The following is a 24,743-nucleotide window of genomic DNA, read 5'->3' as shown; positions in this document are numbered from 1 at the left end:
TGCTTCATGTTTAGCATTGAGTTGCTTTAGGCTAGCGTAGCTTTGCTGACAGGCTAACTCCTTTTAGTACAACTTGAACTCAACAATAGTCTGCTCAAGCATCCAGTCAGATCGTTTAGAAGCAGAAATTAACGCCTGGTGGGACCAGAGGAGCGTCCATTGTTGCTAGCGGATGTAGCTTGTGCATCAGACTTAAGGGGAACACCAGAAACGCATAAATACAAAGGTTCCGGCTCAGGGCTTTTTTATGTCAAGAAGTACTGTATGTCATTATTACATTTCAGTCAATGCAATTAATTAAACAAAAGCATCTCATTAAAGTACCAGCCTTAAAAAAAATCCTTTAAAAATCTGTTTCGTTTCTGTAAATGCTGTGACGTCTCACCTTTTTGACATGAAGGTTATTAAAGTATTTTAGGTTCTTCTCGGAGAAGCTGCAGTTCTGCGGGTTTGCTAAAGCACCGGGTTTAACCAAACAGAAATCGCTCAGATTGCTGCAGGAATCATCCCAGGAGACACACACACACACACACACACACACCCACCCACACACACACACACACACACACACACACACTACCTGTGCTTTTCATGTTTTTAGCTCGTTAACTTCAAGGTGTGAAGGATCCGGATTGATCTGGAGTTCAATCCATTATCCGTCCACTCAGCCTCACAGCGGAGAGACGGGAATCCATCAGAGTCAGCACTGCTCTGGGATCTGAACACCAACTCCTTAAAGTGTTTGTGACAACTGCAGCGCTGTGAAGCGTTTCAGCTGGCTGCACTCCACACCGCTAATGTGTTTCCCTCCCTGAACAAAGCTGCTCTGAGCAAAGCTTTCATGTAGGGAAGTTTCAGCTGAAACATTTTTGATTTGGCCAAAAAAAAAAAAAAAAGGAGAAAGTTTTCAAATACAAGGTGATAAAGTGTAAGCGTTAGTCACCGTCATGCATATGGAGGATCCTGACTTGTAAAAGTCACTTGCATATCCATTGGGAATACAGGGGGCGGACATGTGAATTGCTTGTCTCAATGAATAAATATCTGAGCTCAATGAGGGGTGACTCATTTCATAGAGTGCAAAAGGAAGAAATTGTGTTCGCCTCCGATTTATCAGGCTGTCAGTAAAGCTGAATCAGCTGCCGGCTCCACCAGATGTCTTATTGTCAGGACGCTCTCCGAGACATATTTAGAGTCAGACTCTCTCTGAAGAAGAACGCTGATGTTCCCGCTTCCTCAATGACGACGATCCAGCGACAGCGACAGCTTCTGGGCTCTTCTGTTCGCTCAACGTACACCTTTAGCTTCTTTTAGCATGATAAACTGAACTATTCGGTTCAGTTTTTCATGAATAGTTCGTGATAAACAGTTAGACTTGCCCTGTGAAAACAGGAGAGGTTTGTTACTAATGTAAGGTTAAAGTCATCAGCCATGAGCCACTGATGTGATGTAAGCTAATAACAAATTATGCTAATGCTAGCAGGTATGTTACACATGTAGAGTAGCTCAGGAATGATGAGGCTTCTGCTGTTGACATGTTGGCATAGGGGGCCCCAAACGAAAATCTGCCCAGGGCCCCAAAAGGCTTGGGTCGGCCCTGCTAACAAGGACCGTCCCAGTCCGCCAGTTTTCCGCTGAAGCAACGCCGTCAGCACGGAAAGGCCTAAAACCCGCAGCGCTGTTCTCCTCGCTGCTTTCCTGTTTGGGTCAGTAAACTGCGGCTCTACGGCTGAAAGTCTGAGGAGTCGCTGACTTCAGCGGAGGACTGGAGCTCCGCCCCGCGGCTCTGACTGACTCTCATTACACCAGTTCGCCTGCCGCTAATCCGCGGCTTTGCTCATGTTGCTATGGTGACACAACGCGGCCTGCGCGGCCCTCTGGGGTCACGAAACTAACCGAAACACTGACTGGCTGTCAGAGAAGCGGCTCCGCAGGCCGGGAGACTCCCAGCATGGAGCTAACTGGGAGCTAAATGGGAGCTAACTGGGAGCTCACTGCGGAGTTTAGTACTAGCTAGCTGCAACTTTAAATCAGGACGTTAAACTTTATTAGGAAGCAAGAGGAAAACTACAGGGCGCGGTGTGTAAAGTTACCCAATAAAAGGTGCGTGTTCATTTCTCTAAGTCATATCTTCACCATTTTATTTCTACATTTTTAATATCAGAGTTCCAAACTAAATATTTAATTCACAAGCTAAATATTTAGTTTGTAAGCCAAATATTCAATTTGGAGCTAAATATTTAGCTTCAAATTAAGTATTTGCAAAGTTATTTTCAAAATGTCAAATTGTGTAATTATGGTCAATGCAAACACAGATAGCAGTACTAACAGAACTAACTTAAAATTGTACTTTTCAGTAAGATATAAAAGCGTTTTTTAAGTTCAGAATTTTGAATATAGATTTTAAAAGTCTTAGAACAGACTTTTCTTGTTTTAAGTGAAATTATTACTTATTTAAATCTATATTCAATCATTGTTAAGTTTAAACAAGCTTATATATTAACTTTTACGTTTTTGTGTCTCTTAATTTAAGTGTGTGAAGATATTTGCTCTTGAAGCCAAACTAAAATTTTCAGTTTCTGTCCTCTCGGCGTTTCGGTTTAGACTCTCCTGTTAGTGTTTGTCTTTTTAACATCTGCTTTTAAAAAAATTATTACATTTTGTCAAGCTTTTAGAAATCGGATAATTTCGCTAAAATAATGACTCTTACACCTTGAAGTTGTATTTTTTTTCCCTCTCAGTTCAACCATGTTCAGTTTTGTGTGAGTTTGCTGCCCTCTGCTGGTCACTGAAATTCAAAAAGGTCCCAATAAATCATCACAACTCCTCAAAAATACAACAAAAAACTCACTGCTGCTGCTTTTACCTGGTAGAATAAATTACGTCAATTCAAGATTCTGACCTTTGACCTAATTTAAGAAAAATAACGAGCAGCTGTGTTTGTTTTTTATGACCAAACATCTAAATGAATGCTAAAGCTTCTTACTCCTGCCACTTTGACACATTATTATTATATCAATAACAGAAAACAGAAACAAAACGACAACAAGCCAAATTTAACTGACATTTAATTTTTATTAATGTTTCTAAAAGTACAGCACAGACAAATTAAATCCACAGTTACAATTACCGTTACAGTACTTTAGTGAAGCATACAGAATGAAAACATCCATGCAGATTAAAGCAGAATACTGGAGCCTAAATTCATCTAGATTACAGTGGAATGCCACAGATTACCAGATTAACCTAAAATATTTTGGAGCAAAGCAAGGCGGCAGAACGAGGTGAAATCAGAAACATTCAGCGGCTGCTAAACACCGACTAAAAGCTTCAACTCGACCCAAACAACCAGCAGTGGCAGTAAACATTGATGCTGTACATTTGAAGGGTTTTCACACCGTGGTGATGAATATTAAAGCAAAGCAACAACCTTAAAGGAAATGTGCAACTTAGAGCAACTTAGAGCTGAGACAATCAAACTGCTGCTGAGCCAATCAACGGGACGTTTACGACTCTTTGGTCTGAATAAAACTCATTTATTATTTCAGATTAATGACTGTCAAAGCTGAAGGGTCATAAAAATATCAAGATGAGAAATTAAAAAAATAAACTGAAAGGTTTAACAATCTTTGGTTGTTTCTGACACCCAGTAGTGAAAGTATAAAGATTTAAATGTTTAATTTAGTTTTTTTGTTTTTAATGATTTCTGGAGAAATAAACAGATTCAGTTTGGAGAAACTTGGCGAGTCAAGCTAACATTTCCATCTGCTGCAGGTAAGATACTGACTGCTAACAGCTCCACGTGACCACCAAACTATCACTTTGGAACATGATTAAACTTTAACTCTGAAGTCCTGATTTATCTTATTTACATGGTTCCAGTTAAAACTACGTTCCTCCAGAGTAAATAAACAAAATAAAGTAAAAAAGTGACCCAGTTAAACTTATCCTTACATTTTATTAAGTTTTTATTTTTTGCTCTTAATAGACCTTTGGATCTCTGTGTTTAAATATTCAAAAAGTACTTTTAATATCTTAACATCCATCTGATTAAATGTTTAATATTTGCATTAAGGACTATTGTAGATTTGACAGCTTGACTAGTTTAAGTTCTAACAAATTCTAATTTGATAACTTTAGCACGTTTTTTTTAAATATCTTATCTGAAGATATGCACACCGGAGAGACGGTGACTAGAACAGGTTTGTTTAACCTTTGACCTGTTGGTGTGTGTGCAGCAGCCTGACCTTCAGCTCCGACCCACAAAGCGAAACAAGCAGGCACGCGCGGCGCGTTTACAGAAACCAAAGGAAATTATTGCTTTGGCTGAAACAACTATAGAAACATTCAGGAAATGAAACAGATTCAAACATTCAGAACAGAAGAAAATGTGCAAAAACTCTGAAATGTGAAATATTTATAAGTGATTCAACTTTCATATTGAAATATTTCAACACCATTTAGCGTTTTTTTTGTTGTTGTTGTTGTTTTGTGTTTAATATTGAGCTACAAACTAACTGCTGCTGAGTGTTTTTGGCAAGAAGACGTCCCTCGTGTTCAAGTGTCCAGAAAATGTAAATTACAATCTATGGCAGTTTCAATAATACAGATACAAGGTGAAGCAGCTCCTTAAGTTCATAAAACCACCAGGAGCTTTTCCTCTAACTACGTCAGAAACATCTGAACACAAAACGCGTCGCTAACGGCACGTCAACATCCCAACAGACGGCTTTTACGGATGAAATGATGAAAATGTTCATGTCTGAGGTGAAACGGCTGCGATACAATCGACACGATTCCTTAAAGCAACGATGAAACGGAGAGAAGCAGCTACAATCGCCAAGGTCGTCCTGATGCTGGTGGTCTGAGCTGCAGCCGGAGGCAGTGAATGAGACGGGAAGGTCAAACTGACTGAAAGGTCAAACTGATTCAAGGTCAAACTGACTGAAAGGTCAAACTGATTCAGGGAAATAACCAGATTATAGCATCTGCACCTGGCTTTAGCACGAGGCTAACTCCACCCTAACAGATTCTTTCCACACTTTCTGCTGTGTTTGAACTTCTCGTCCACATGCTAACAGCTAACTGAGCATTTTTTGTTGTTAAACTTATTTCTGTTGAAGTGGACCACAGAGATCTGTGCTAAAATCTGGATTTATTTATTTTTTTAAAAGTTCTTTAATGTGTTTAAAGTCCAGTTCTGTTGGTGAGGTGTGAACGCTAAACTAACTCTGGTCCTCCAAACCTCGATCTGGGCTTGGTTAAAGTGAACTCTGGATCGGTTTGAATACTTATGAGAACACCAAGCGGACTGCAGACCGCTCCAAAAGCAGGAAGTGGACTGCAGCGCAGGGCATTCTGGGTAAATACAACCAAAACAAACACGCTAGGCCAGCAGGAGAAATGGCTTGTGGTTTTTGGCCAAAGACAAGGTGCAAATGCACAGCAAACAGCAAAACACACAAAGAAAGACGGGATGTCCAGGTGAAAGACGGAGGAAGAATGAAAAGGTGTGCTATGTAGAATTAGGCAGGTAACATTACAGACTCCAGACTCCCCCTAGTGGTCTGGAGGACTTCATTTTTGTTTTTTTGGGGGGGTTGGCAGCGTTTCTCCGTCACATTTGTTTTTTTGCTTTTGTTGTTTGTGTGTTTTGGAGTTTGCATTGCGACGCTTGCACTTCTCTGCCACTGATTAAAGTAATTCAAATAAAAGATTAGCTTCATCGTTTGGGAGAATGATGAGTTGCAATGGAGCCCCGCAGTTAGAGGACGTGAGAAAATATCTGAATACCACAGATCTGCTCTAAACATTTAGAACTGCCTAATCTAACACTTCACACATCAAATATACCTGAATATAGATTAATACACACAGTAAAAACCAAGCTAGCGCTACAGCAGAAGCTAACATTTACAGTCTTCCTTATCTCTCCGCTCTGAGGGGTTAAGCCAATCAGCAGCCAGGAAAATAAATGCTGATTTGCATTTTGTTTATGATAATTTACGAGGATTTTACTGTACAAAACAATCCATGAGTTATTTGTAGTTACGTCTTACAGAAAAATGTGTGAACACTAAAAATAGGCGGGGCTCCACTGAACTCTCAGGATCAACTTCCTGTGTGATATTTTTACTTCTTCGGTCAATTATCGCCACCTGCTGGCCCAGGTTCTGGTGTTGCTGTGAGTTTTCATGTGGACACACGTGTCAGCCTGACATGCAGACGATGTGGAAGCCTGAGGGCGACCAGGAGCAGGCGGAGCGCCGGGGACGGTGAGCTGCTGGCAGTGACGCCATGACGCTAGCTGGGAAACGCCTCCAGCGGGTCGAGGAACCATCAGCGTGACGCTTCGCCGACCCGCTGGAGGTCGCCTGGGGGATGGGGGGTCACAGGTTGACCAGGTGGAGGTCGGAGGCGGAGAAGTGGGGGCACAGAGCCATGTCCGGGTTCTTCAGCTGCCGCAGGATCCGCCGGTGGAACTTGGAACGGACCCGGTTGAACTCCATGATGTCACTGGGATCCTCCTCGATCCAGAACCGCTGGAACTCCTGCATCAGGTAACCTATGTATGTATGTATGGATGGATGGATGGATGGATGGGTGGATGGATGGATGAAGGAAAAAATGGGGTTATTTTTTAAACATCATATTTTCACCATCATTAATTTCCAAAGATCAATGTTTCAAAACTAAATATTTAATAAGCAAGATAAATGTTTAGTTTGAGGCTATTTATTTAGCTTCAAACTAAATATATCCAATTACTTGGTTAAGAGCTAAATATTCAGTTTCCTAACTAAACATTTAGCTCCATACTTATAATATATAGCCAGCAAGCTAAGCGTTTCATTTGAGGCTAAAATTTAACACGCTAAGTAAATATCTTGTTTCAAGCTAAATATTTAATTGGAAAGATAACTAAATATTTACCAGCTTTAATGAGCTAAATCTTTCTAATTAAATATTTAGCTCATTAAATATTTAGTTAGTAAACTAAATATTTAGCTTGATTTGATTAGCAAGCTAAATATTTATGTCAAACTAAACATTAATCTAGCCAACATAACAACTTGGTTATTACGGCAATTATGAGCCAAAATGTGGTTTTCTAACAAGATGACTACTTTTTTGTTACATTTTTCAGTTTTGGTCTTCAATATTTTTGTTCTCGTTGTTAAAATGTTATTGTTCTTTAGCTCTTTAATTAAATGTTGAGTTGTTGGTGTGGGTGCTCACAGAAGATCTGCTGGAAGTGCTGCAGGCTGGCCATCTCCGGCGCCACGTTGTACAGGTGGGTCTTCAGGGCGCCGCTCACCAGCAGCGAGTAGGCCAGGTCCGTGATGTTGATGCCCACGATGGCGAACGAATATCTGGACGGAAACAACAGACGGTGAGCCACGATCACAGGATCAGAACCGAAAGTTTGGACCAGTAAACTTTAAGCAGAACATTCTGTCTGATCAGAGTCTGCAGCAGAACTCCGGTCCAGCCGAGCTGTTTGTTCCCCAAACCTTCAGGTTCCCTGAACCCACCGTCCCTTTAAGAAACATTCACACCCTGTCAGAGCTGGGTACTAGTTACATTTACTTGAGTAACTTTTTTTCAAAAGATTTACTCTTAGAAGCATTTTTTCTACCATGTACTTTTTATTTTCACTTGAGTAATGTTATTATGAAGTATTTCTACTCTTACTGGAAGAAATGTGTGGATTTCCTACCCACTGAATGAAAAACAAACATGTTTTAACCAGAAACTCACCAGACACAAACACACACCTGCAGCTTTTATTAAAGTTTCAAAGTTTTTTTACTGAAAGAATTTTTTTTTTTTTGCCTGATTTTATTTTTTTGTTCCTTATATGAATTATTGTCATTTTTGTCCTTAAAACACCAAAATTTCCACTTAATTTTATATTTTGGTCCATCTGATTGTGTAATTTTTCTAATACTAAATGATTGATGATTTGATCAGTTATCAGTACTTGAGCAGACTTTTTACCAAATACCTTTTAACTCTGATTTGAGTCATTTCTTGGCTACTTTTTACTCTTGGTTGAGTATAAAATTTGGGAACTCTGCCACCTCTGGAGCCAGTAAACTTTTCATATTTTATCACATTACAACCAAAAACAATGTCATTTATTGTTTTTATTTGTTGTGACAGACCAACGTAATGTGAAGGACAAACTTCTAGAAAACTGCAGAGATGCTGAAACACTGAGTTCATTTAGAGTTGCTTTTGAACCATAATTAACGGCTCATTAATTAAATCCAAATTTTGTTCTCAAATCTATGACTGTATGATGTTTTTGTGATTTTTTTATTTTTGTGTTTTTATGATGTAAAGCACTTTGTTGCTGTAATGTGCTATATAAAATAAACTTAACTGATTGATTAATCCGTTAAAACATTTGAAAAGCTTGAACCAGTCGAGCTGAACCTGCGGGTAAGACACTAACCGCTCATATCCGCTCCACTGACTCACAGATACTCACCCGATGGCTTTGTCAGGGACCTTCTGCTCCCAGTCAGGCTGGTTCAGCTCACTGTGGACGACACGCCGTGAGTCACGGTGGGAAGCAGCACACACACACACACACACACCCACACACACACCCCCACACACAAACACACACACACTGTAAACAGCTTTACATGAGCTGGTTCACAGATGTGTCGTAACTGTGACACTGTGACATGTTGCATCGTTTAAACGATGCAACATGAGCTAATAAATACAAGTATAAATAATCTAATAAAGTCTCAGAGGTTCTGATCAAATAAAAGCCACATTTTGAGCTGCGGCTGCATCAGCAGACCCAGAATTAATTTTCAACTGAAAAACCAAACAGACACGGGAAAAAGTGATTCCGTTTTTTGTTTTTTTTTTGTCACATTTAAGGTTTCAGATGATTTCAATATCAAACAAATATAAACCTGAGGCAAGAAGTTACCAGCTACATTTACTCAGGAAAAAAAAAAAAAACTTTCAGGAGTATTTTTACTACATTGTAATTTGTACTCCTAGTTTGTTCTGCATGCAGTGAGTGAAGAACAAACATTTGGTTTTTAACCAAAAACGCACCAGAGACAAAACTAAGAGTTTATGTCAGAGTGAGACCTCTTGTTTCTATACCAGCTTTGCTGTTTTAATGTTATTTTCTATCTGCTGAAACTTTTCTGGCTTCAGGAGGTCAAATAAAAACACAAACACCATAAACTTTAACCTGTTAGCTAACAAAGATGGTAACAATCAGGCCAGATTATTATTATTATTATTCTTTGTCTGATATCAACATTTATTTGATGCTCTGAAACATTGAAATGTGACAGAATGCAGAAACAAAACAATTTTATTTTACAGCTTTCTTTTTTTAAATTTTAGACCTTTAAGTAACAGAGAAACTATTTAAATGCAGTTCATCTATATGAAACTTGACCCTGAAGGACAAATCAATGAAAGGTCAATGCAAGTGAATGAAAGTGGAGGTCAGTACCTGGGCTTTCTGTGAGAACTCCTAGATGGACAGAAAGTAAAGGAGTGCGCAGAAATGAAGGTGGAGAGCAAAACAAACAGAAGAATCTTCATTTGAGAAATGAGACGAGTCAGTGAGAAGCAGCAGCAGTCAAGAGAACAGTGAGGCAGCGATGGCATGGAGCGAAGCAGGCAGAGAGATGGAGGCTAGCGGCGGCTGGTCTGACTTTAACTAGCCAGTAACACAGACTGATCTCAGGTCAGGAAACGTCACGCCAACGTACTTGTGCTTTGGCTGCAGTGAGTCCTGGAGCATCTGCAGCGCCGCGGCTCTGTCATGTTCTGCAAAATACCTGCAGAGATCCAGAGCAGGTGGACAGACGCTCAGCAAGGCAAACACTGCAGCTAGCTTCCTCTGCAAACCAACAACGAGTTAGCGTGCTTTCAGATTAACAGCTATAAACTAACAGGAGCCGTTTGTAAAAACAAAACACAGGAAGAATTAGCAGCAATAATTTCAGTACATTTGCCTGTTATAAGAGGAAAACTGTCAGCCTCTCACTGTTTTCACTCATTTATAAATGTCACAGAAACTAAATATTTCATTAGTAAGATAATTATTTAGTCTACCAGCTAAATATTTAGCTCCAACCTTAAAATTTAGTGGGAAGCTAATTATTTAATTAGCAAGCCCCAACTAAAAGCTTTAACTCAGAGCTAAATATTTAGTTTGAGGATAAATATTTAGTTAGCAAGCTACAATTTAGTTCACAAAGTTTAAAACTAGATATCTAGTTTGAAGCTTAATATCAAGCTAAAAAGGTTTAGCTAGCTAAATATTGAGCTAGCTAGATGGCTAGCTCAATATTTAGCTCAGAGATTTAGCTCTGAGCTAGCTAATTTAGCTTGTAAGCTAAATATTTATGTAGCTAACAGTGACATTCATAAATGGATGAATAACACAAACGTGACTTTAGTGAATAAACTCCAGTTTTTGCCTCTAATTAATTTGAAATGTTTCCAGGTGGCGCCTCGTATTGTGACAGTTTGTTGGTTTCTTGGTTCTGAGCTTACAGCAGGTTCTGCAGTCCCAGCAGGCCCATCCCTCTGAAGTCAGTCTTGGGATCGTTGCCTTGGAAACCGATTTCACACCACTGCTTGGAGATGCGTCCGGTGAGGGGCGTGTCGGGACGCAGCTCCTTCCACAGCTACAACACAGAACCAGAAGCTCGCAAAGCCATGACATCATCATCTGGGCTTTCCCAAATACTTTAAAGGTGCAGCGATACTGGTTTATATAATTAACAAGCTAATTGAATATTTCCTCTCCTCATTCTGGGTTTTCCCAGCAGACTGCTGTACCTTCATCAGCATGCTCTCATGCTCGGCGTTCTCAGAGTCGTACGGCTCCCTGCGGAGCTTCTCCACCTCGGCCATCAGACTCCGGTAGCCCACGATCTGCAGCAGGCTGGCCTGCAGCGAGACGCCCAGCCTGGAGGCACAGAGACAGGCGGGGTGACCTCTGACCTCAGTTACCACTACGCTCAGGATAAAACGGAGTCGTACTGCGGGTTGGTGTCCGGGTTGATCTTCTTCAGGGCCATGATGTCGTCGATGGTCTTCTCCACCTGGTCAGGATGGACGCTGAGGGCCGACCGCAGCAGCTGCACAGGAAGACAAGAGGGAGAGGGTGAAGGAGAACAGGTGGAGAACAGGTAGGCTTATTTATCCGACATGGTGCCGACTGCAGACTGGTACCTCATACTTGGAGTAACGCAGGGACGACTCTGAAAGGAGAACGTTGAACAGCGTTAGTAAAAATGATGAGAAGACCAAATAACTAATTATTATCCTATTAATGCCGGTCAGACAGGGATCAGGATTTTAAAACTGAATTTTCCAAACAGTAGAGACAGAAACAGAGATTCAGTTTTCACTCAATATTCAGGGTTGGTTGGAGCTTTTTTAAAAAAAATTTAAAATAAAATCTTGATTTAAAAACATCCTCTTGTTTTTACTCCTGTCAGTTTTATGTTTTATGTATTAGTTATATAGTTACTGGATTTGCCATTTTATAGCAAATCCAGTAACTGTGTTACGTTCAGTGGTTATAAAAATGTTACATATATCTAATATGACTTAAAACTTATTTCACTTCCAGATTTAACACCTTGAAATTGGGTCTCTGTCTCTTTAAGAAACTACTGCTCTTCCTGAAGCTCCGCCTCCAGGAAGTCATCCCAACATGGCTCCTATATTGACGCTTTAACGTTTTTACCAGCGCTGCTCTGAGCAGCAGCTGAAAGGTAGACTTTAGCAAACTGCAGATGTTTGCTAATTGCTGCTGGCTAGTCTAGCGGAGCTGAGGGGGGGAGGAGCTGCGCCTTGAGGGCGAGGCTAGGTTCACCCAGGCGTTTAAACAGCTGTGTGGTTGCCATGGCGATTAAAGGATTTCTCAATCATGAAAGAATCAAAGCAACACTGCAGGTTTGTTTTTGATGAGGGAATAACATTCTAATATGATGGAAAGATTAAAAAAGTGAATTTTACATGATGCTCTTACTTTAAACATAGAAATGTGGTGAATACCTCCTGACCTCTGACCTCTGTAGCTGCTGTTCCAGGTTATTAATGGATTCATTTCTGAACCTACAGTAATGAAGTCAGAACAGGTTCTAAACATGAGGGAATCTTTCACTGCAGACGTTGGTTTCCTGTTTTCATGTGACTTTAAAGAATCAGGCAGCAAGTTTTAAACTCCGTGACGTTAAAACGCCGCGCAGCCTGCAGGTATGACGGTGCGCAGGGGCAGCATGCGTGCAGGGGCAGCATCCGTGCAGGGGCAGCATGCGTGCAGGGGCAGCATGCGTGCAGGGGCAGCATCCGTGCAGGGGCAGCATGAGTGCAGGGGCAGCATGCTTGAAGGGGCAGCATGCGTGCAGGGGCAGCATGAGTGCAGGGGCAGCATGTGTGCAGGGGCAGCATGCGTGCAGGGGCAGCATGTGTGCAGGCGCCGCGGCGGCAGCCCACCTATCTTCAGAGTCCTGCGCGCTCCCGGCTTGTTGCCGTAGCAGATCCTCTGCAGCTCACAGCGGCCCGTAAACTTCCTGGTGACGAACTTCAGGCCTCGCCACAGACATTTACAGTAGAGGAAGACGAAGAACTGGGTCACCACTCTGCAGAGGAGGAACAAAAAAAATACACAAAACACAGGCAGAATCTGAGTCTACAGATTGGATCATTATTTCATGTTTAAAAGGTGAAAATTACAATTCATTTGCTACATAATAACATTAAGATTGTTCATTATTTTAGCTTTTTTTTGTTACAAACAGATGAAGATTCAATGGTTTGTTTTTTTTTAGTCTGAAGATGTTTTTACTCCTGACCAAAAATTTCTGAACTGGGTTGAGTTCAGATTTCCTACAAACTCTGGAAATTCTTCATTTTTAAAGTTTGTGGATTGAAACATTTTTCTGTGGTAAATCTGGACGATCCAGATTCTAGATCTTTACTGATCCAAGTTTGTCCAGATACGTAAAAAAGTACTTTACTGCTTCCTGTCTGGAAAAAATATGACAAATATGAATGTTTTTACTAAAATGAGCATAAAAAAATTTAGAAATGAAAAAATTGTAGAAACTTTTGACTTTTGAAATGAAGAATTTACAGAGGCCTTTCACAATGTCCCTCTATCTTAACATAAAGAGATTTTAACCGCACCAAATACGAATAAACTTATTTTTCTCTAATTTTTTTCTCTAACCTCTGAATAAAAATCAAGTTTCAAAAGTTCTCCCCACATCTGAATCTTAGCTCTTACTATCCCTGTCTCGATAACAAATGTAGCCAGACAATAAATCGTCCCAGGAGTTATTGCGACAAACGATAATATTGTTGTTTTGAGATGATTTTCCAGTAATGAAATGGTAATGGCATAATAAGACAAATACTCATTCTCAAATATCAACCAAGTGTAAATTCTAATAAGCATTAGAACTGGAAGACATTTCAAATATTCAAAATACAAATAAAAAAACAAATGAAGTGGATTTTAAAGTCTTCAAAAAAAAAGTTCTAGTTGAGACCAAAACACCAGACTGAAAACTTTTATCATCCAATATTTGGTAGAAAGAGAAACATGATAAATCATGCAAATGTTAGTTTTAATCTATCACGTGATTTATTGATTAAACCTATAACTGGTTTGGATTCCGAATCACTGGATGTGAACTGGATCTGTTTTCAAAAACAGGATAAAGAAGACGAACTGAAGTGAATTTATTTCTGTTTGTAATGAGATCGGAGTTAGGAAACAGAGAGAATCTGGCAGGAAAGCAGAGAAGTTGCCGGACCGCCGTGCAGCAGCAGACCTCTGGTTCTTTCTGTCAGCCTGCAGGGAGAAAAACCTCCAGCAGCCGGAGAAGAATCACGTCTGCATGTTAGAAACAGAGAAAACCGTCTTCACGTCCAGATCAGCCAGAGCCGAACTAGAGCTGCTGCAGGAGCAGAGCTGCGTGCTAAACGGCCCAGACAGACTCAGTCGCTTCCTCTTCACCTCCAGGGGAAAAACAAGCGGCGAGCAAAAAGGAAAACGGGATTCTGACTCCAACCAGTTCCACATCCTGGTGCTTCGTTCTAAACTCTGAGCAGATAAACGGCATCGAAACGAGCTGCAAACCTGAACAACGGCCTGCAGTCGTTAACTCACTGAAATGATTTCAGTTCTTACAGCAAGAGTTCAGACCAGGGCCGTGCAGAGACCTATGGAGGGGCAGGGGCTCAAATTTAAAAAAGGGGCACATTGAACAAAAACTCCGTACAACAACATAGCAACAACCCATATTAATCAAGAATCTAATTGGTTCCTACTATATCATTGCCATCATGTGGGGAAATGCAAAGCAAATCTAGTCTATATTTTCCCCAACAGGTATAAAGTTTCTGTTTCTGCTGCTGACAGTCCTGGAGATCTGAGCTGATCTGAGACTGTAGCTGTTAAACAGACCAGAGGAGAGAAGGTCAAAGGTTATGAAGTTATGAAATAAGCTAATTTGCTGCCATTTTACTAATTAAGCCCTAATAATATCTATTTAACCTCTAGAACAACCTGGCTGCAGACTGATTTATAGATCAAAAAGCTCAAAGGGGTTAACTCTATATAATAGTTTGATGTTAAACTTCTAGATCTAGAATTATAAGACTGGGATATCAAGGCAAAGAAAACTCAATAGCTGCTGGTAGGGGCCATTCAGGGGCCTCCAGACACTCAGGGGCCTCCAGACACTCAGGAGCCCCTAGAAATGGTTTAATTGTAACACAGACCATAGATCTAAACCTGTAGCAACATTTATAGAGAATGACAATGTTATTACATTTTATTTAATGCATTCAGCTGAGAAAAATAAATAGTACATTTAGGATTTAATTAGGACGTTTACTTTGTAAAGGTTTAAAGAATCATCTTGATAGTTTGATTGTTGTGTTACCATGGCTACAATATGGTGTAATCTTTGTGTTTGAATTGGGTTTGTTCACAAATACATCACAGCAAATAACCAATAATCAGTGATTGATTTTAAACTGGGCCAATAAACCTGGTCTCCTTCTCACAGATTCACCTGATCGATATTTAAACATGTTAGTGATGCTGAGGTTCTTAGTAGGACGGGTTCTGGAGGGAGGGGGGTTCTGTCTAAGGCCCCATATTACCTTGGGCCGGCCCTGGAGGAACAGCTGCTGCAATGCACATCTCTGGAATCTACCTGGAATCTACCTGGAATCCCCTGGTGGCCCCTGTCAGTCCGCCGATGCTTTAGAGACATTTTGATTCATTTCATTGTGGCATGTTTGGCTTTTTGCTGCGGTTCTAATTATTGCTACAATATTTTCTCTGATGTTTATTTCATGAACTCTAATTGGGCCGAATCTTCCTTTAACACTTCAGGTTCTGCAATAACTTCTATTTACAGTCGTGAACCTCCAGCCCAGATCCTGTCAGCAGCAGCTTTAACCTGCCTGGTAGAAACGTTAAGGAGAAGCAGAGCGAACAGAGAGCAGGTGGTACCAGGTGGTACCAGGTGGTACCAGGTGGTACCAGGTGGTACCGGGGCTTTGATCTGCATTGTGACTCGCGGTGACAGTCGGTACCGTGTCTTATATCAGGATGTCTGATATAAATCAGATATTCTTTCTATCTGTTGGTGGACCGACTCAAGCTGCCTGTAGTGAACCGGGCTTTTAGCAGAATGATGAAGTTAAAGTCAGAAGTTTCTCTGCAGCCAAAACATTTCTGTGTTTATGGGCGAGGCGGGTTTTGTCCCGCTATAGCGAGAACGATTATAAAAATATAAATAGAAACAGTTTTTCTAACGTCAGACCTACGTTTTTATTCACAAACCAGTGTATGAAAAAATATTCTTGCCCATAATTTGATAGAGGACACAGATCCGCCTCCTCCTCACCATGGACCCGGAGTCTGAACAACATGGAGGCTCTGAGAGTCATTATTAGACTGAGGGCAGCCAGACTAGTTTATTTTTACTAAATTATTATATTTAGCTAAATATTATTGCTGAGGGGCACAAACAGGCCTTCTGACATACAGATTAAAAATAAAAATAAAAAAACTCAAAAAGGGCACTAGGGGCATCAAGGATAAAAAGGGCAGGGGCTGAAGCCCCCCTCACCCCCCCTCTGCACGTGCCTGCCTTTTTGTGTGTTTGCTTCAAGTTTTTATCTAAATAAACTCTAATTCTTCATCTTATTATTTGACCAATATTTTGAGGGGTAAAAATACACTTAAAGTCCAACAAAAAGATTCATAGAAAATAATAATACCAGTAATAGTAATACTGTTAATCTCTTCATGTTAAATAAAAAATATTACTTAATATTTAAGTATTTAGTCATTATTTCAGCTTGACTCATTCAGAACTGTTCTGATCGTTTCCATAGCAACGATCAGAAGCAAGACCTTGCCCCAGAAGTCCAGTGAGCTCACTGATGAGGTCATAGATGACATCATGTACATCACAATAGATCAAAGAAGTTCTAAAGATTTAATGTGTTGCGCTCCAACATTGAGCCCAAACAGTTTTCAGAGACCAGAAGCCAACATGAAGATCAGTGATCGTTTCAGAGCTTTTGTGGAAAACTTTCATTTTCACCGTGAGACAACTGAGGAGAGCGAGGACGGATTAAACCCCATAAAGATGACCCACAACATGAGACGCTTTGAGAAAGACATGAGACCTGTGGAACACTTTTTTAGAAACCTGTCTGCTTTGTCCAGCTGGCACTCTGTGCACATGACTGCCTGTTTTTTCTTCCTCTACATGTGCACAGTGTGGCTTGGCTGGACCATTTCTTCCGTCGTGCTCTTCATGATTCTCCAGCTTTCTGTAAATTATCTAATTTCCAAAGGCTGGAGGATCGAGTGGAGCATCATACCCGACATGGGTGAGCCAGTGGAACATCTACAAGACAACCTAAATATCGTTCAGATGTTCCACTGGATTGTCAAAACTGCTCAGAAAACCCAGAAGCGTTTTGGAAACATGGCCGACATGCTTGAGAAGATAAAAAACCTCTGCATGTGGGCCCGGCCAGAGGTCACTGTTAAGATCTATGTGATACTGTGGGTGTTTTTTATCTTCTCATGCATGTTTCCATTCCAGCTGCTGGGTTTTGTCATAGGTGTTTCTGTAGGGATCAAGATTTTTATCATCGACTTGATCTTTAAAAGGTTCCCAAAGCTGCGGCAGCAGTTTGACGTCCCCTACAACCTCTGGGCTAATTTACCCACTGACCTGCAGCTGAGGGACCCCAGAAACACCTTGCTGAGCAGGTGGATGGCCAAAGCAAAGGCCCGATGGAGCACGGCCCGAAGGAGCATTTCTAATGCTCTTCTCGGTGCCAGAAGGAGGTGCGTTTTCCCTCCACGCTCCCGCTTCATCGGGACCTTTCATGCATGGCGACGTCGGGTATGGCGACGATAGCGGACAAAAGTGTGTCCCAGGTCTCTCAGGATGACGGGAGCAACTGCTTTTGGAAAAGCGTTTCATGTTCAAGGAACAACCAACGGATGTCTGTGGGAAAAGGTAAGAAATGAAGTCACACCTGACGTTACGGTTTCTCCAGCCCCTCCTCTTGATCAAGGAACTTTTGGAGAGGAGCTAAAACTAACAAATTCGGAAGATGAAAAAATCCCAGAACAAATCATTATTGACCATTTTGAGGCTGGAGAAATCTGACTGGGACTGAACATGTGTCCTGATGTGTTCAGTTAAACTAAATTATGGGATTAAAAGGTAAAAAGATTTGACAGGTTTCCTGTTTGCAGGTTTCTCTCCGGGTGCTCCGGCTTCCTGCCACAGTCTGAAATTAAGACTGTTTAGTTAATTGGCCTCTAAATTGTGCTCAGGTGTGACTAAAACATTTCTTTTCTTTTCCTTGACTAAACCGTTTGCCTGGGTCTGAATTCCTGCCTGGGATCTTCTGTCTTCATGGGGTTTGCATTTCCTCCTAGTGCATTAGTGGGTTCTCTCCGGCTTCCTCCCAGAGTCCAAAAAAATGATTGTTGATTTATTTGGCTTGTCTAGTTGACCTTTGCCCCATGTCTTCTTCCCTCTCTTTTGCTTAAAGTAGTTTTGGCCAAAACTACTTTTAGCAAATGTCAAACATACATTTTTGTGATTACATTTCATAAATATCAAAAAGTAGTTTCCTGTTTGCAGGTTTCTCTCCGGGTACTCCGGCTTCCTGCCACAGTCTAAAATCACGACTGTTTAGTTAATTGGTCTCTCTGTGGATTGCCACATGACTGCCCCTTGCTGTGGCAATCCATCTGCTCAGGAAGGTGTTTCTGGTTCAGCTGCAGGTCGGTGGGTAAATTAGCCCAGAAGGTGTAGGGGGCGTCAAACCGCTGCCGCAGCTTCGGGAACCCAGCCTGGGCTCTTTTGTCTTCATGGGAATTGAATGTTCTCCAAGTGGGGCTAAAAATATCCATCCATCCAGCAAGGGGGCAACTTCGTTGGCGAATCCCTGGAGGCGGGTCCGGCGGACAATGTCGGCACAGGGGCCGGACCACCTGGAGGCGACGAGGGAGCTCTGGGACCACCTGGAGGCGACGAGGGAGCTCTGGGACCACCTGGAGGCGTCAAGGGAGCCCTGGGACCACCTGGAGGCGTCAAGGGAGCCCTGGGACCACCTGGAGGCGACGAGGGAGCTCTGGGACCACCTGGAGGCGACGAGGGAATTCTGGGACCACCTCGCCATAGAGGCGTCAAGGGAGCCCTGGGACCACCTGGAGGCGTCAAGGGAGCCCTGGGACCACCTGGAGGCGTCAAGGGAGCCCTGGGACCACCTGGAGGCGACGAGGGAGCACTGGGACCACCTGGAGTCGTTGAGGGAGCCCTGGGACCACCTGGAGGCGTCGAGGGAGCCTGGGACCACCTGGAGGCGTCGAGGGAGCCCTAGGACCACCTGGAGGCGACGAGGGAGCCCTGGGACCACCTGGAGGCGACGAGGGAGCCCTGGGACCACCTGGAGGCGACGAGGGAGCTCTGGGACTGTGGCTGGCCTTTATCTTCTCATGCGTGTTTCCATTCCAGCTGCTGGGCTTTATCATAGGTGTTTTTGTAGGTGTCTCATAGGTGAGAGACGGTGAGAGGCGTCGGGCAGGAGTGGGCATACTTGTTGCTCCCCATCTCGGCGCCTGTATGTTGGGGTTTACCCCGGTGAACGAGAGAGTAGCTTCCCTCCGCCTACGGGTGGGGCGGCGGGTCCTGACTGTTGTTTGTGCTTACAGGCCGAACGACAGTTCAGATTACCCACTCCTCTTGGAGTCCTTAGAAGGGGTACTGGAGAGTGTCCCTCCTGGGGACTTCCTTGTTCTGCTGGGGGACTTCAACGTTCACGTGGGCATTGACAGTGAGACCCGGAGGGGTGTAGTTGGGAGGAACGGCCCCCCCGATCTGAACTCTAGTGGTGTTCTGTTGTTGGTGTTCCATAACTAACACCATGTTCAGGCATAAGGGTGTGCACTTGGCACCAGGACACCCTAGGCCACAGTTCGATGATCGACTTTGTCGTCATTTAATCTGTGGCCATATGTCTTGGACACTCGGGTGAAGAGAGGTGCAGAGCTGTTCACTGACCACTACCCGGTGGTGAGTTGGCTCCGGTTGTGGGGGAAGATGCCGGTCAGACCTGGCAGGACCAGAAGTGTTGTGAGGGTCTGCTGTGAACTTCTGGCGGAATCCCCTGAGACCGAGCCCATCTCTGGCAGAATTTTGAACACGTTCCGAGGGAAGTGGGGGACATGGAGTCTTAGTGGACCATGTTCCGTGCCTCCATTGTCGAGGCGGCTTATCGGAGCTGTGGCCGCAAGGTTGTCGGTGCCTGTCGCGGCGGCAACCCTTGAACCCGTTGGTGGACACCTTAGGTGAGGGATGCTGTCATGCTGAGGAAGGAGTTCTATCGGGCCTTTTTGGCCTGTGGGACTCTGGAAGCAGCTGATGGGTACCGGTGGGCGAAGCGACATGCGGCTCAGGTGGTTACTGAGGCAAAAACTCAGGCGTGGGAGGAGTTTGGAGAGGCCATGGAGAAAGACATCCGCACGGCTTCGAGGCGATTCTGGTCCACCATCCGGTGTCTCAGAAGGGGAGGAGGGTCCGTCGGATAGTTGAACCTCTGATTCAGGAAGAGCAGTGTGGTTTTCGTCCTGGTCGTGGAACACTGGACCAGCCAAGGTGTTGAGGGGATCCTTTTTGGTGGCCTTAGGATCATGTCTCTGCTTTTTGCGACTGATGTGGTCCTGTTGGCTTCATCAGGTTGTGATCTGCAGCTCTCACTGAAGCGGTTTGCAGCCGAGTGTGAAACGGCCGGGATGAGGATCAGTGTCTCCAAATCCGAGGCCATGGTCTTCAGCCAGAAAAGGGTAGAGTGCCTTCTCCGGTTCGGGAGTGGAGGGGTGGGAGTTGTGGGAGTAGGGGGTGTCCTGCCCCAAGTGGAGGAGTTCAAGTATCTCGAGATCTTGTTCACGATTGAGGGAGAAGAAGGGAGCTGGAGATCGACAGGTGGATTGACGCAGCGTCTGCCATCAAGCGGGCGCTGTACCAGTCTGTCGTGGTGAAGAGAGAGCGGAGTCAAAAAGCGAAGTTTTTGATTTCCTGGTCGATCTACGTTCCCACCCTCATCTATGGTCATGAGCTTTGGGTCATGACCGAAAGAACAAGATTGCAGATACAAGCTGCCAAAATGGGTTTTCTCCGTAGGTTGTCTGGGCTCTCCCTTAGAGTTAGGGTGAGAAGCTCAGTCATCCGGGAGGGACTCAGAGTAGAGCCGCTGCTCCTTCACATCGAGAGGAGCCAGTTGAGGAGCATCTGGTCATGATGCCTCCTGGACGCCTCCCTGGTGAGGTGTTCCGGGCACGTACCAAGAGGAGGAGGCCCCGGGGAAGAACCAGGACACGCTGGAGGGACTATGTCTCTCGGCTGGCCTGGGAACGCCTTGGGATTCCCCTGGAGGAACTGGAACAAGTGGCTGGGGAGAGGGAAGTCTGGGCCTCCCTTTTTAAGATTCTACCCCCATGACCTAACCCTGGATAAAGGGAGGGATGGAGGGAGGGAGTAAAAATATTCTAGCGATAGTAAAAATAGGTAGTAAATTCAAGTCTAGGATTTCTGTATAAACCCTGTTTTATGGCACATTTCAGCAACAAGGCAGTTCTTGGTGCTTTACATCACAAGTCATAGAAATAAACAACAAAGATATTTATCATTTTTAATCTGTTCTTCAGGTTCAAAATGTTTTTCTATCCGTTTATCTTCACAATTTCATGGAGCTTCTGTAGAAATGTGATTATAAACGCTAACATTAGCATTAGCTGCTACGTGTTTAGCATTGAGGCTATTTTAGGCTAGCATAGCTTTCTGACAGGCTAACTGCTTTTAGCACAACTTGAACACACTGGTGTCTCCCAGCATCCAATCAGATCGTTGGCTTTTTGCTGCGGTTCTAATTATTGCTACAATATTTTCTCTGATGTTTATTTCATGAACTCTAATTGGGCCGAATCTTCCTTTAACACTTGAGGTTCTGCAATAACTTCTATTTACAGCCGCGAACCTCCAGCCCAGATCCTGTCAGCAGCAGCTTTAACCTGCCTGGTAGAAACGTTAAGGAGAAGCAGAGCGAACAGAGAGCAGGTGGTACCAGGTGGTACCAGGTGGTACCGGGGCTTTGATCTGCATTGCGACTCGCGGTGACAGTCGGTACCGTGTCTTATATCAGGATGTCTGATATAAATCAGATATTCTTTCTATCTGTCGGTGGACCGACTCAAGCTGCCTGTAGTGAACCGGGCTTTTAGCAGAATGATGAAGTTAAAGTCAGAAGTTTCTCTGCAGCCAAAATATTTCTGTGTTTATGGGCGAGGCGGGTTTTGTCCTGCTATAGCGAGGACGATTATAAAAATATAAATAGAAACCGTTTTTCTAACAGACCTACGTTTTTATTCACAAACCAGTGTATGAAAAAATATTCTTGCCCATAATTTGATAGAGGACACAGATCCGCCTCCTCCTCATCATGGACCCGGAGTCTGAACAACATGGAGGCTCTGAGAGTCATTATTAGACTGAGGGCAGCCAGACTAGTTTATTTTTACTAAATTATTATATTTAGCTAAATATTATTGCTGAGGGGCACAAACAGGCCTTCTGACATACAGATTAAAAATAAAAATTTAAAAAAAATTTGAACATTTTTTTATGAAAAAAAATAATCAAAAAGGGCATCAAGGATAAAAGGGGCTCAAGCCGCCTTCGCGCCCCTTTCTGCACGTGCCTGGTTCAGATTCAGCTAAAAGAAAAAAAAAATGACAAGCTGCTGTTTCAAACGTCATGCAGAAAAACAGGATGTTTGTTTTTACAATTTGAACTGAAGTACTGACTGATAAGTAGTGAAAGACAAAGAAATAAACATTATTTTTATTTTATCTCCATGTTATAAATAAAGAAGAGAAACTAAAATAAGAGCTGAAGTCTCTTCTGTTTATGCCTAGCTAGTTAGCTTTAGCGCTGCAGCAAAAAGGATCAGCAGCAGATTAGAGCAGCAATAGTTTATATTATAGAAAATAATAATAATTATTATTATTATTAATAAATTATTATTATTATTATTATTATTGAAATAATACATCATGGCTAAACATGTAAAATTCCAGCATTTTAAAGGTTTCTTTTAGAGTGATAACTGTCTTCTAACTTAGAATAAAAATTGTGACCAGAAACAGATTTTGAAATTATTTTAAGCTTCTGCTTAAAAACTGAAAGTCCTCTATGTTATGTCATGTTATGTTATGTTATGTTATGTCATGTTATGTTATATGTTATGTTATGTCATGTTATGTTATCTGTTTAATGCCTTTTAAATCGCCAGCAGTGTAAACATGTCCTCTAAAATCGGCTGGATTTTATTATTTTACATCCAGCAGTTCAGGCCGCCGCTCATCATTAGCCATTAATCTGATTCAGGTGTTTATCATCCAAAGGCTGAACAGTCACAGACCCTGAAATGGAGTCAGGATAATCTGGAGTTTAATAAATTACACACAGATTGAAAAAAAGAGTGATTTTTTTTTTTCCAGGACTAAAATCCTCTGAAATAAAAAGCTGTCCAACATGCTGGGCTTTAAGCAGAGCGGCTCTTTCTGCGCAGAAACTCCGTTCATGAATTAATCAGATGTTTCATTTTCTCGGTTCGCCCGTCAGCCGCGCAGGTAAAACCCATTCGGTTCGGTTCGGTTCCGTCTGCTTTTCAAGCCTCCATCTTGATTCTTACCGGAGGAAGTGCTTCATCTTGGCGGCTCCTGCTGGTTCGGCCCGGTTCGGTTCGGTTCGGTTCGGTCGTGGACCTGAGGACAGAGCAGATTCTCTGTTATTCGGTCCCGGATATCCGGAGCTGTCCGCGGTGCTGACGGGCCGCCGCGCCGAGCCTGATCCCCGGATCCCTGCAGGATCGGTTCGGTTCGGTCCGGTTCGGTGGCAGGTGCAGAAGTGAACTGTTTTCTTACCTGTCCTGGTGACACGAGGCGACGCAGCGGAGGGATCCTGCGTTTGTTGCCCAGCTACAGCCTCTGCTGCGCCTCCATGACGGCCACCGACGGTATGGCAAGCCGTCACCGCATTTAGTCTGACACCCTGGAACCAATACGTCATCGATCACCAAGTTCCGTTTCTTGGACGCGTGGATGGATCGTGTGGAAAAACAACTCAGTGTGAGCTTAACTAAACTACAGTCGTCCCAAAAGTATTCATACCCCTTGAAGTAGTTCCTGTTCCAACACCGTCCATATGTTTCTTCTTCTTCTTTTAAATCACTGACATTCTGAAAAGTGTGGCATGCGCTTATAGCCACCGTTCTCTGCAGGTTGGACGGAGAACACCTTAAAGTCTCAGTCTGGACTTTGACTAGGCCATCCTAACCCATGAATTTTTCCATAATGTGAGGCTGCCGCCTAAAATAACTGAAAAAAACTTTTAGCTGAGTTTGAGCTCCTCTGGTAAAGCCTGAAAAGCAGGCCGAGGCCAAAATGATTCATACCCCCAGATTTAGATTTAAAATAATATCAAACCTGACCGACAGGTTTCTTCTTACGTGAAATGATATTAACATTCTGGATAAACAGAACTGTAGATTCTGATATTATGACATTTCTAACTAAACTAATTAAAGCTCCATTAGGCCTCAATAAGTGCAGCTAAAAAAAAACTCGTTTCTCATTGTTTGATTTTTGGTTCAATGCTGGCTGTTCGATTCGCTCCTGGACGTCAGATGAACGTAAATATAACAATTATTTCAGAACTGAACTGACGTGATGATTCCAGAGGTCGTCTTGTTATGAGGGTCTCTGATAAATGCTACAATGACTTGCCATAGCGCCGACAGCTGCAGGGCATGCAAACACTGCAGCAGACAGACATGCATCATCCCGGCGCTGCGTGGTTTGTTCCTGCAGCTCAGGACGAGTCCAGAAAACACGCCGATCGTCAGAATCCCGCTGGATTCTGGGAAATGTCATTTAAAAATCCGGCCTGGCATTAGGATGCAAGGGTTTACCACTTCTAATCCCTTATCTTCTCACCACTTGGTGGCGCTGCACCAACCTCTTTGTCCTCGTATTAAAATTTTTCCTCCGACTCTAAACTTTTCCTCTGAGAGAAATCTTTATTGTTGTTTACTAAAGTTAATCACATAAA

The 24,743-nt window shown here is 42.9% G+C and overlaps 1 protein-coding gene across 1 annotated transcript; it reads right to left on the bottom strand.

Moving 5' to 3' along the window:
• Nucleotides 1–3,055: 3,055 nt before the first annotated feature.
• Nucleotides 3,056–23,717, bottom strand: elmod1 (ELMO/CED-12 domain containing 1). Its single transcript, XM_032576215.1, has 11 exons — nt 23,558–23,717; nt 23,326–23,398; nt 12,508–12,653; nt 11,236–11,264; nt 11,044–11,141; nt 10,840–10,969; nt 10,552–10,685; nt 9,762–9,830; nt 8,498–8,548; nt 7,240–7,373; nt 3,056–6,565 (listed from the first exon to the last, which is right to left on the bottom strand). The coding sequence occupies exons 1-11, from the start codon at nt 23,700–23,702 to the stop codon at nt 6,390–6,392; spliced, it is 1,185 nt and encodes a 394-aa protein (XP_032432106.1). The 5' UTR covers nt 23,703–23,717; the 3' UTR covers nt 3,056–6,389.
• Nucleotides 23,718–24,743: the final 1,026 nt, after the last annotated feature.

The sequence above is a fragment of the Xiphophorus hellerii genome, chromosome 11, assembly GCF_003331165.1.
Source record: "Xiphophorus hellerii strain 12219 chromosome 11, Xiphophorus_hellerii-4.1, whole genome shotgun sequence".
Lineage (NCBI taxonomy): Eukaryota > Metazoa > Chordata > Actinopteri > Cyprinodontiformes > Poeciliidae > Xiphophorus > Xiphophorus hellerii.
Note: the sequence above shows the minus strand (reverse complement) of the source record. Positions and strands in the feature narration are given on the sequence as shown.

What these genes read in the sequence shown, in the direction of transcription:
- elmod1 (XM_032576215.1), bottom strand. Translation starts at nt 23,702, where the DNA reads ATGACGTATTGGTTCCAGGGTGTCAGACTAAATGCGGTGACGGCTTGC. An exon ending in GCCTCGTGTCACCAGGACAG is followed by an intron (nt 23,399 to 23,557) that starts GTAAGAAAACAG and finishes CTCTGTCCTCAG; the next exon opens with GTCCACGACCGAACCGAACC. An exon ending in AACCCGGACACCAACCCGCA is followed by an intron (nt 10,970 to 11,043) that starts GTACGACTCCGT and finishes CTGTGCCTCCAG; the next exon opens with GCTGGGCGTCTCGCTGCAGG.